General features: G+C 37.0%; 1 protein-coding gene across 1 annotated transcript in view; it reads right to left on the bottom strand.

Moving 5' to 3' along the window:
• ARHGAP42 (Rho GTPase activating protein 42) overlaps positions 1 to 13,363 on the bottom strand; it is a 154,462-nt gene that overhangs the window by 115,399 nt on the left and 25,700 nt on the right. The window contains exon 2 of the mRNA XM_042862489.1: positions 5,624 to 5,719. Within this exon, the coding sequence (XP_042718423.1) occupies positions 5,624 to 5,719 (96 nt within the window). The remainder of the gene's footprint in view (positions 1 to 5,623; positions 5,720 to 13,363) is intronic.

Below are 13,363 nucleotides of genomic sequence, written 5' to 3'. Positions count from 1 at the left end.
TGCTGAGTACCTCCCATAATTAGTTACTATTTAACATTTGTAGATAAAAGTCGTCCATCAGAAGTAGTAAGGAAATTCTGTCCTCGGATTCATATCTTGCACATAGCTGCTTTTAAAGATCACTTAAAAAGTTAATCTCAAAAATCATTCTCTCAACCAGAGGGGGAAAAAAAAAAAAGCAAGCTGTCAGATCTTGACGGGTAACTGTGGAAAAACAGCACACATTCACTCTATGCAAATACACTGAGTCGCAAATAGTTTTCTATGCTAATTTAAGACTCAACCCCTTTTCCATACCCATCTGAAAAACGCCTTTAGTAAATATGCAGGTCTCTAAGCTCCACAAGGTCAACAAATTCAAGTAGTAAGAACAGTATTGAGATGGTGCCTATGGTAATGAAATCCACCCCCAGAAGCTCCACCTTCAAGGTGGTGGCAAAATCTACCTGCCCCTTTGGTGTGCGTGAGCCAGCAGTACACTAGAGCCACTGGAATTCATTTCAGAATTATCTGATGTTAGGTAACGTCATTCAGAAATGTGTTTACAAATGTCAATTCACTGAAGAGGGAAGACTATTAAATCGAAGAAGAACTTTCCTGAACTTTCAAATTAACCTCCAGCAATTAAGGTGATGATTTTCAAAGTGATTCAGACAGCAAATGACTTCATAGAGTTTAAAAGTTAATTTTGAATCAGACAAACTAATTTAAGAGACCACTGCATGCTACATACAACAGAAATACAGTGGCTTAAAATTGCAACTGTCTGGAGAGCTTTTCAGTCAGCTTTCTGAAGGCCCTGATGAGCTCTAAGCAGTTCCAAAAGACAGCACATCCTAATGAGAAGACTGCAATGCCCATATATTGGTTTGTTAGTTTGCTTTCACACACTTTAGGTTGGCCTAAAGTTCCTATAAATTCTCCTTTTTTTCTGTTTTAACTGGATGTTTATGAGGGTGGACAGTGATAGGACAAGGGGAATGATTTTAAATCGAGACAGGGGAGGTTTGGGTTAGACATTAGGAGGAAGTTTTTCACACAGGGTGGTGACACACTGGAACAGGTTGCCCAAGGAGGCTGTGGATGCCCCATGCCTGGAGGCATTCAAGGCCAGGCTGGATGTGGCTCTGGGCAGCCTGGTCTGGTGGTTGGTGACCCTGCACATGGCAGGGGGTTGAAACTAGACGATCACTGTGGTCTTCTTCAACCCAGGCCTTTCTATGATTCTATGATGCACACTTTGTACCATTAAATATGCCATTTGTCATGTCTAAACGTCAATAACCTTTTACACTGCTTTAAGTAATGGGAGGAGGGAAACATCCTGACCTTTATTTTTAATCTTTTAATTTTTTTTTATTTCTACACACTAATTACTGAATGCAGATCAATTTGCTGCTTTGAATGATTGGATGTTTGTCTGCTGACAAGCTCTGTATTGAATGCCCAGTAATAAAAAAAAAAAAAGGAAGACTGATCTTCTGGCATGGTTGCTCAACTCTAAACAAGAGAACCTTAAGACCCGAGCAGTGGAGCTTAACAAATACCTGCTGATAAAGGTTTCCTTCTTTCATTTTGTTTTTAGTATTTTTAAAAAGTCTTTCCTCCCCAGTATGTTTTAGCTCCCAAAAGGAAAATAGCAAATTTCAGAACTTTTAACCTACTCCTTGTTCCTTAATTAAAAATAACAATTTTTAACAGGCCATCATCACCCTATCTTAGGGATAGGAAAGCATCAGCTGAAACATTTTTCATAATATAAACCTGTGAAAATATATTTGTCTTCAGGTAAAAATATATATTTTCAAAATCACTACCAAAACAGCACAAACACCTTCCAGTGCTTTTTCCTAAATAGTACACACTAACATAGAACAGATATTTAAGTAAAACACATCCAATGTCATGGCTGAGGTTTGGCTTTCCCCTGAAGAGTCAGTGGAAGGCCTAAACATACAAAATAAACAGAATGTACTTATTTGTCTTGGTTTCCTTTAGCTCCAAAGAGCACAGTCTTACACTGCTGATTTTAAATCTTACTAATTTATGATAAATCTCAATACAAAATAGGTAAGAACTTGTTAAAGAAACAAGACAGAACAATGACAGAATTCTCCTCGACTGTTAACTATCTTTGTATCAGCTACAATCCAGATAACAAACAGAAAAAAGGATGATAAGAACAGGGAGATTCATGCAGAAGGAATTATGTGACATGAGCTGGATAGGAAAGGAGGAGCTGGTGAACCTTCTTGCATTATTTATGTCTGCACAGTGTAAAATAAAAAAAAAAATAAATTTTTAAAAAGACACTTGTTCATTAAAAATACAGTTTTGCACTTGTACGTGTGAATCTAGCTTACTTAAAAGTATAGAGACTTGTAAATAAAACACACATTTTCTTATGGAAAACTCATTGCATTCTCTAATTGCGTATCAGGCAGAAGCTGTGTACAGCGCAATTCATCTTTAAAAGGCAAGAAGTGATACAGTCATTCATTATTTAATACTGAGGAATGCACAGTTAGTAAGATGAAAAACTCTCCTGTGTCAGATTGAACTGTATTAGGCCTTCTTTATAGTGTTAATGGTTAATGATTTTAGTGCTAAGATGCCTCTTTCTGCACAAAATTTCAATCACACAAATAAAGAGTGCTTGGCTGAATCACACATGATGGAAGCTAATATTCATGTTCCATTAATCAGTAACACGACCTTTGTAACACTGTATTTTATATTAATCCACCATTGTAACACTGTGGATCACATGCTGCCATATGCATTTCAAAAAAGAGGAAGAAACAACACGGATAACAAGTGCAAGCAACGTATTTTTTAATTACAAACTGTATTTGTCAGCAGAAAATTTGAGAAAAATCTTTATAGCATAAATTCTTTATGTTCACAGTTTGGAAAAAAAAAAAAAAAAAAAAAGAGAAGTAGAAAATCAAGTTATATTTGATTTGAGGAAGAAGCCAGACTGGTAACTGAAGGAAATCAGAACAACAGCTTACAAGATGTGCATAAAATGTCTGATTCTAGCTTGGGCATGGCACATCTGATAGTGGCTGAGTAGATTAATATTGGTAACTTGCAACAAGGCAGAAACTCTATATAAAATGCTTTATACATCTACAAACACATTTTTGTCAAAGAAGACCATCACTTCTATCAAATAATTAAACATTTGGAAATAACTATTAAGAAATCATAACAATTACAAGGCAAAGATGAGAATTAAAAGAAAAAATAAATAAAAAGCACAGCTGGATGAAATACTAAATGGATGAAAAATAGATATGACAAATGGTATCACAATTCTGCATATATTGAGTGCTCTTAGCCATGTACCAGGAACCTTCAACTCTGGTTTCACTTAAAAAAAGAAAAAATTCACAGAGCCATCAACTCAGTTCCAATATTTGTTACAGTTTAAAAAAAAATAAAAATCCTCATGCTTCATTTTTGAAAAAAAGTAGAAAAAAAATTCTGACGTTCTGTCAGGAGAAGCTTTATTCAGAAGGTAATATTAGCATGCTACCATGCTTGAAACAGAAATGCGTTTTAAAATCCTTATTACGCAGCCCATATGTGGATGGTATTTTTGTACAAAACTCGTCAAGTTAGAGTATCACTGGAAACTCATGTAAAACCTCCCAGCAGCATTTACAGCCATAGATTTCCTTAAAGGAGGTGAAGGCAGAAGTCACAGAGAGCAGGATTCTTCTATACAAGGCTGTGTTTGATGATGAAAAAAACCACAAAAGAAACCATCGAGCTGGCTGGGACGTGTTAAAGATACGAACAAATTCTAGGTCACTGCTCTAGGGAGATCAAAAATTGAGAGTTACCCTATAAAAGCGCACAGTACCAGTCACGTTCTGTTAGACTTGTATTTGATTCCTGTCAGTTTACCTTTTACTCTTATAAGCTTCTTTGATGCACACGACAATCCATCAGGCAATGCTTGCCTTAGAAGCTAGAAATCCCCTCTTTGAAGCTCCAAGTGAAATAAATCAGCTGTCAAGCTTCATGAACTTTGTTTTTTTCTAAACAGTTTTAAATGCCTGTTTAATGTCTAAACAATAAAATGTCTTGTCTTTTCTACATTTAGGTTACCAGTAAAATGAAAGTCCTCCTTGCCACCAGTCACCTCATTTGAAATGCAAAATTTATGCCTTTAGAAAAATAAAAATGGACCAAATCTAAGATATAAAACTGAGATACTGTAAATTTAGTTTAAATGCATAAAATATGTACAAGCTAAGTTTTATCAGCCAAGAAATAATACAGAATGCCAAAAAAGTGCATACATATGAGTCTTTTCAGTATGTGTGCATTTAACAAATCAGAAAAGAAATAAATCACAGGACAAAGTACTGTGTTGAGTAAATTAGCATACAGTGCTTCATGGCCCTGGACAAAAATGTTCTTCTATTTTCTTGAATATTTTAAAACTCAACAAAGGAATAGCATTCACACTAAACTACTAAATTCTATTACTAAATTCCACCCTTTTCATATTCCCCTATCAATTTCCAAATGTGTATTGCACTACTATGTTCCACTGTTTCAGAAATCATTTTGGACGAAATCACAAAGTAAATATTTAATGTAAACATAAAACAATTTTAAATTTTAAAATTTAAGCTCGTCAGTAAGTGAGCAAATACGTTCAATACGTTTTTGTTTCCCCTCAACATTATGAAGATACTTTTTTTTTTTTTTAATTTAAAAATCCTACATTCCCTATTGTAGTGCCAAATTACTTATTTTTAGGAGCAACTCTTCAACAACCCAGTTCCCATTGTTTTGAGAGAGGCATGGGAGGAACAAGGTACCTAACACTCACAATACGGAACACAGGCATGTTGAAGATGGATCAGTATCCAGGTTTCTCATCAACAGAAGCTGGAGCACTCCAGCTGCCTGAAAGCATTGCAGTAACTACAGCAATGCTCTGGAATAAAGAGCAATGGGATTTCTGAATGCCAGACTCAGGTCTAGCTCTTCCATCTGCTGAAGAAAAATTATTTTGAAGATGCTAAAGAGACTTACTTTCAAGACAAGCTGAGCTGTTCAGTTTTGTGAGTGCCGAAAGTCTGGGTGTGCAGAGACAGACCATTAAGCAGCTAGTAAATTTTACTGGCAAAAACTCAGACAACTATATACTTAGGAATGCACAAGCTGTAAATAACATATTCCTGTTTTTAGATCCTTAAACACTTCCTCCGTCTTACTAGGTACTTAAGTGTTTCTTGCAGACCCAGGTTAGCTCATGGGAAACTTGCATACCTTTCAGTATCCCAAAGAAAACTGGAAATTAAAAACAGCAGCAGGATTTAGAAGATTCACAGCTGACTCAGCTGACAAACTCATATGAATTCTTCAAACTACGAAGAACTGAACCACATCATGAAGCCATAGGTTGTTAGTGGTTGTTTGTTGGTTTGTTGTTTTTTTTTTTTTTTTTGACAAGTCCTTTTAAAATCTTGCAAGCTTCCTGCTTTCTGAGTCCTTTCCATTTTTTTATTACATGCACCATTAAATATTACTTCGCCTCACTGTAACAATAATATAAGAAACATACACGAATTTATGAAGTATTGCAGGAGATACTTACCAATATTAATTTCATCATCAGTTTCAGCATCTCCAATACACTCAAACTGGAAATCTTGCAAGGATTGTGAAAATTTTTGCACTGCCATGGATAAATCTAAAATTCAAGAGAAAGAAAAAGAAACAAGAAAACCAGTGTTATTCCACCACCACTTCTTTGAAGCAATCCTTCATTCATCTTGTTCACAAACTTTCCTTGCTGGTAACACTTCTTTACACACTAACTTCTTTTAAAAATTCCTATCGCTATATAAAATTCAACTACTTGACATATCCCAGAAACATGCTAGATGCCAGATTTTGTAGACAAATACATACATTTTGTTGATAAATGAAGAACTGCTATAATTCTTAAAAAATACCATATATTTAAAAAAAACAACACATTAGTGCCTATTGGTATATCACAGATGTAAAATGCTACAATTGTTTAAAAGTTCAGAGACTGAGACAAAAATAACAATAACTTCTTTTACGCATGACATTACAAAAAAAAATTACATTCTCACTATTCTAATACACCAACATTGCATAATCTTACACAGAAAGTTTTTTAAAAAACATCAAAAGGGGAAAAAAAGAATGCCTGCTAATTATGTAGATGACCCATGGTCTTTCAGCACTGTTCTAACTGAAATACACGCAGTGGATCTTAAGATTCAATGAAATAACAAAAGAATCCAAACCATATAGCACAAAAATTCATTAGAACTATATACATTCCAGCAAATCACAATCATGGGCAGAATATCATGGTAACCACATAAACCTGTTCTTTCCTTCATTAGGTGTACTAATGGTAAATGCAGAGATGAATGTGGTAACAAACACAGTCAAGATTTAAAAATGTTATCAGCCTAGATGAGCCCACAAAAGCAGCAAGAATTATCCATGTCCTTGAGGTCATATATATGTTAACTGTTCAGAAGCTAGAAAAGTTTACAATTAAGAGTCTGATATCCACTAAATCTAACCTAAAGACATGGTGGGGTTAAGATACAAGCAAAAGACAAGTCACTGACTCTGTTCCAAAAGCACTGTGTATTCATCTTAGGAAATCTTCCAAAGCCTGGATGTGGTCCTGGGCACCCTGCTCTGAGTGTGCCTGCTGGATCAGGGTCTGGGCCAGATGGAGCCAGAGGTCCTTACCAACCTTAATGCACTGCTCTTAGAAAGTGCTAAGATACTCATCTAGCTGCATCAAAACCCTCAGAGCTGAGGCAGAACTGGAAGACTGTATTTTATTCTTGCATGAATAAAATCTAGTGTATAAATATAGATATTGGCCTAATGTCTGATATCAAGACATAAATACACACATAGACTTCTCAATTTTAAATATCTCCAACAATAAAAAACATGCCAATGTCCTAAACAAAATAAGAGCTGAAAACCTTTCTAAATCTTTTCAAATCAGGATCCACACAATAAGATGACTGCAAAGATTCTTCTGTAATTGAAGGTAACCATTACCAAAGGTCACAGCTCCTATCAGGATTTTGCCCTGCCCCTGTATTTGCTCTGTGTCTGCTGACACTGGCTGACAGATATCAATGAGCCAAAAAGCATTCTCTGACCTGAGGCTGTTAAACAATTTCACACGCAGTTTCCTGTGTGGAAGAAATGTCCTGGAGATGTTGGTTGATACTTGGCTACATGTGGGCCAGCAGTGTGCCCAGGCATCCAAGAAGGCCAACTACATCCTGGCTTGTACCAGAAACAGTGCAGCCAGCAGGAGCAAAGAAGTGATGGCCCTCCTGTACTCAGCACTGGTGAAGCCACATCTTAAGTACTGTGTTCAGTTTGGGGCCTCGCTATAAGAAAGGCATCGAGGCCCTGGAGCATGTTCATACAGGCAACAAAGCTGGTGAGGAGTCTGGAGCACAAGTCTTATGGGAAGCAGCTGAGGGAGCTGGGATTGTTCAGTCTGGAGAACAGGATGTTCAGAGGAGACCTTGTAGCTCTCTACAATGACCTGAAAGGAGGCTGTGGTGAGGTGGGGGTCAGCCACTTCTCCCACATAACTAGCAACAGGACTACAGCGAACGGCCTGAAATAGCACCAGAGGAAGTTCAGGTTGGATGTTGGGAAATTTTTTTCTCTGAAAGAGTGGTTACAAACTGGAATGGGCTGCCCAGAGAGGCAGCGGAGTCACCACCCCTGGAGGTGTTCAAGGAATGTGCAGCTGCAGGAGGGACACGGTTCAGTGGGAATACTGCTGATAGGTGAACAGTTGGACTGGATGATCTTTGAGGTCCTTTCCAACCATGGTGATTCTATAAGTCAACAGAGTGCATCAGTCCATGAATGGTTATATCAGAAAAATAGCTAGGATGTATAGAAATGGGTAAACCAAATCTGTATCTTACTGATAAGCAGAACAGAATAAAGGAAAAAAATCTCAGCCCTTATAAGGACAAGTGTTCCCCTTCCTTCAACCTACAGTCTCGTACCTCCCTGAATAATTAAAATTTCTAAAAGATTAGAAATAATTGGACATAAAATTAGCACAGAAGCTTTTAAATATCTGTCCTAGTTGATTGTTTCTTTGAAAAATTTAGAAAATATCCTTCTTTTAAAAGAAAATCGTGAACTCTAACAGTAAGAATTGCTTAGTAATTACTTACAATATTTGAAAGTCAAAGCACGGCAAATTCAATACATACTTCCTTTATATATGCATATTCCAACTGCATTTTGACGATTTAATCATTTCTAGGCATGGAATAAAAGAAAGAATTTTTGTATTTTCTTTAGATAAAAATATGTTGCCTCGATAAAACCTCCTTAAATCTGCATTCCATCATTTTCTCTACAAATCCTGTTTTTATTCATGAGAGACACTGTCCTTCAAATACTGATACTGGTAATAGAATTTGTCATCATGCAAAATTACCTGTAGTTTGCTGACATCTTAGCAAAATATACCACATTTTCCATTGAAAGCTGTGCAGAATTAAATTACTGCATCCTTACAGAACATCTCCTACTGTACATGAAAATTTTATTATTCATTACATTAACAATTCAGAAGCTAAACACAAACTGTCTCCTACTGTTACTATAGAAGAAAACAAAATAAATCTTTCTGAAGAGGTTAAGCACTCTGTGTTTTATGCAAATATAACTGATATCTAAGTCACATACTGTTCTACAGCTGTTAGACCAAACTTCAGTTGGTATGCAACATGTTGCTCTCAGTTTAAAGGACCACAGTTGAACTGCTAGCTTGTCCACCAAGTCGTTCCACTGAATCCTAAATAATTCTGCAAAACTGCTACACACCAATTGTGCTGGAAGGAATAAACAGTTGTAAGGTGGACAAACAAAAAAGATGGTCTGTTGTCAGCACTATCAGGATGGACAATGCTCTCAGAAACAGTTTGATTTTTAGGTGATCCTGTGTGGAGACAGGAATTGGACTCGGTGATCTTTATGGGTCCCTTCAACTCGAGACACTCTATGAAAGTATAACAATTAAGTATCACTAATATGAACACAGATTTATTTCCTCTGGACAATCTACTAAATGTTCATAGAAAGGAAGTGAGGGAGAAAGGACTCTACCCTGTCACTCTTCTCCATGTACAATGTTCACTGGAACAAGTGTCAAGGGAAAGGAAAACAATTAGTAAAATAAACGAGGTGGAGTCTCCATTTTATATATGAGATTAGTCATGCACAGCTGCTGATCTTTCACTGTGTGAGCAAATCAGTGTTAACGTTCTCCTACGTTTTGAACTTGAAGAAAACATATTTAATCCAACTTAAAAATGTTGGCTACGAAAAATGTAATAAAAATTACATGGCTCATCAGATAACTTGCTCAAATCATACAAAATGATACCAGTTGGAGACTTCTGACTCCAGATGAGATCTATTCTAATAGCTTGAAAAATCTCTGAAGATGTTGTATTAAGGGTACAGCTATTAAGCACTGCAAAGAATACATGAAGTTCTAAAGTCAGAGGTTTCTTATAATGCTTCATTTAGAGATTCTGTACAAAGTTCATTTTACCTGGAAATATTAAACATATTATTCTGCAGGAAATTACTGACTTACTTGGCCAGCTTCAGAGAGGCAGCAATAGGATTCTGTAAGCACTCAAAGCTCTACACAGCAGATAAGGTACCAAAACAGGACCAACCAGTGCAATTATAGTTCTGTTTATCATCTTCTTATACACATCACCACTTTGACCTGTTACCTATTCAACTGGTCCCAGCAAAAGGACAAGCTGGGAAACAAGCAGGCTGTCTGTCACAGATCCAAGAATTCAAAATTGAATTAGACCTGATTTAAGAGCCATTGCCTCTTCAGGACAGGCAAATAATACCATGAAGAAAATGGAAAGAGATAGAGCATAAACCCTTTCCAGCTTTACAAGATGTCATTTATAACCATACATCCCAGAATCTTAATGTCATTGAGAAATCTCAATACATTCTGCTTCTTGCAGATGCAGAAATGTCAGTCACTATTTAAATCAGCTTTTTATGATCTATAAGCTATGTAGCAATGCAAGAGTCACTCTTTCTCGTCCTCTAGTATGTAGATCTTAATAGCCATCTCCACCTTTTTTTCTAGTACACATTAACTAGAATTTTCCACTTAGCCTAGGATAGAAATCTCTTCAGAGGAAAGTCTGCTGATATTCCAAGTTACTACAAAAGCCTCATCAGCTTTATCTACCAGCAGTATCTGGCAGTACAAGTCCAAGGGAAGCACAGTCACTCAAAAGCCTCCAAGATAACGTAAGTCTTGTCCTTGCTCTTCTAGAGGCACTCAGTGCATACTCCCTGGATGCCAAGGAAAGAACGAAAATACGCTCCAAACTATGGAGGTTACTGGAGCGGTCTTCTAAATGGCACTTTCAGCTGCTCTTCACATTCCTTTTCCAGCAGTATTCACCCCCACCATGTGCCCTGTGCTCCCCAGCCACACAGAAAAACTACAGTCAGGTGAGCAGTGGTGTATGCAGTGCAGAGCAGCCATTTGCTCTGACACATTTAGGGGAGGAGGTAACTGAGGTGGAGCTGACTTCTTTGGTAGGGCTGAATCAAGTCAGTCAACCAGGTAGGGGAGTTCACGGAGTTTGGTCAGAGGTAGTACTGAAAAGTACTCAAAGAAACACAGTAAAATGTGGCTGGAAACAGTGAAAGGATAATTACAGCTTAATCACAAGAAGGTCATATAATAGCAGTGTTAGATACAGATGCATATAATACAAAATATCAGTACCCTAACACTAATGAAAGAACAGTAGAAGCCATCACTCATTCAGGAATATTACAAAACACATTTCCCTAATGGAAACCACTTCTTCTTGAATCTCTGATTTCTTCCTGAACTTTCATATTTTTGATCAATCTTCTTAATACATATTTAAGCAAAAAGAAGTTGACAAAAAAATGTGTCATACTAGAGATTGGGTTTATTTAAGATTTACATTACTTCAAATTGCCAAAAAAGTGGGATCTAATTTGAACTGTGACACTTTAGGTTTCAGATAACTAAATAAGCTAAATAACAATTGTTACTAATAATTCATTTTAGGCTTCAGTTAAAACTCAACATGCTGGGAATAGTAAGATAAAACTAATTACTTTCACACTATAACTGCTCTTCAATTTTCTTATCCTAGATTTGTTAAAACATTGAATTCTTGCCCAAGGCCTGGAAGAAGAAGAGCCAATATGTTGCAACAAGGTGATGAAATGATGGATACATTACCTGAAAGATGAAAGACTGAGTGTGTGAGTTGTGGCACAGCCCTTCACAACAAAGACTAAGCTCTACTGACAATGAAACTTGAAAAGATTTGCACAATATCGTAAACACTCAGATTTCTTTTGGTGGGGTTATGAAGGTTGGTTGGCTTTGCCAGCTTATCAGCTAGAAAAACAGCAGCAAGTTCACATCATCCACCCAGGAGACCAAAAAGCTCCAAGAGCAAAGGTTTGGGGGGCTTGCAAAGAGCTCATGTCCCTGCCCAAGTAACAGCCTACAACAAACTGTTCTGAGGACACATCAAAGGGCTCTTGTTTACTTATAAAGATGATTTCCTTAGGAAATGAAATTCCAATAAACATCATTCCCCCTGAGTGATGTCAATCATTCTGGAAAAACTCAGTGTCTCACCAGGTTAATGAAGAAAAATAGCAGCTGGAATCTAGCAAGAAGATTAAAGATGCCCAGATGAACTCTTGAGTATAGGCAGAAATGCAGCAAGCTGCACTTTAAAGCAGACACTGGCTAAAATAGTAACAGTGGCAGCTTTGATGACCCAACACAAAGTTATTGCTGTTGGGCTCTCAAGGCAGCATAAAGGAAAGGGCCATGGCTGAGCAGAGCGGGCAAGTCAGCAGTCAGCTGCATTTTGGGGTAGCTGAAGACTGGAGATTGAGCAGAGCTATCTTCAGTTTCAAGCCTCTAGGCTGTTTGCTTCCTGTGTTAGGTAGGACTGAAGAAGCACCGGGTGGCCTGTCCTTATCAGCTCTTCCATTTGGAACACACTGACATACAGGTTAAATAGAACCTGAGCTACTCAAACAGAACAGAGCATTGAGAAACTGAAAAATGTGAAAGCAGCAGCAGGAACTGAATGATACTGCTAGTATACTTGATAAAATGGCATGATAAAATATAGACAACCATTTACTGAGGTAACTGCCTTTTATTCCTTCTCAGAAACTGAAAATGAACGATTCACTTTTTTTGGTTTTTAATTGCTTAACAGACACATTCATTTTCTTGATTTATTCCATAAGTAATTCTCATCCTAGAAACAATTATTCTGGCTAAGTTATCTAAACACTTGAAAAAATAGATTTATAATAGAGACGTTGTCATTGTGAACCAGCAGCTATAAGCGTGATTTGCAGCATTCTTACTGCACCAGAAGACATGGGCAAGGAAACACTTAATGATTTATGCATGTAAAAGGAAAAAAAAGAAGGGGAGGGAGGGAAGCAGCAGTATTAGAAGTACAAATTTTTATAATATTATTTAGTCAAGAAAATAGTTGTGAGATACATGTATCCTTAAATACTACATAATATGCTTCTTTATTGTGCAGATGAACCAGGAATTGCCTTGGTTTTGTTACTTTATACAGGACAGAACTTCAAGCAGGCAAGCTAAATCAACAGCCAGAAATAAGCCGGAGGAACAAGAACACCCCACTGAGAAGCACTGAACTTCAACAGCTTCTGTGTTTGCTACAGTCAATTTGATTGTAACTAGAACAAGTCACAGTGGGACAACTTCTTCCACATCACAGGCTGCAAACACAGCAGCTGGCAGCACGGTTATATTTAGGCAGCATGAATGATTAAGCAGTTAAAAGCAGTGATCATACAAGTTTGTGTCTATCACCATTACACTTCACGTTCTTTCCTGCCTTGAGGGCTTTCTCACTAGAAATTCCAGCTTCACAGCTGTTGATCTTAATTCAGAAAACAGCACTAAAATGCATTTTTTTTAACCTCTTTCTAGTCTTCATAGTTCACTATTGCTTTAGAATGAAAAAAAAAAAAAATAATGAAAATCAACTGCCAAGGTAACTATCACATAGAGAAAATTTTCCAATTTCATACGTATGACAGAAAATCAGCCCAAACAAGGGGATCTGTACAGCAGCTGTAAATTTACCCAAAGAATTGGTGCTGAGCACAATGATGTTGTCACACATCTCTGAAATGCAATTAATTCACTCAGCTCTACATGTTAAAAGAATTC

Source organism: Lagopus leucura, unplaced genomic scaffold (assembly GCF_019238085.1).
Source record: "Lagopus leucura isolate 7727_CA_CO unplaced genomic scaffold, USGS_WTPT01 Super-Scaffold_702, whole genome shotgun sequence".
Classification (NCBI taxonomy): domain Eukaryota; kingdom Metazoa; phylum Chordata; class Aves; order Galliformes; family Phasianidae; genus Lagopus; species Lagopus leucura.
This window is presented reverse-complemented; position numbering and strand designations above follow the sequence as displayed.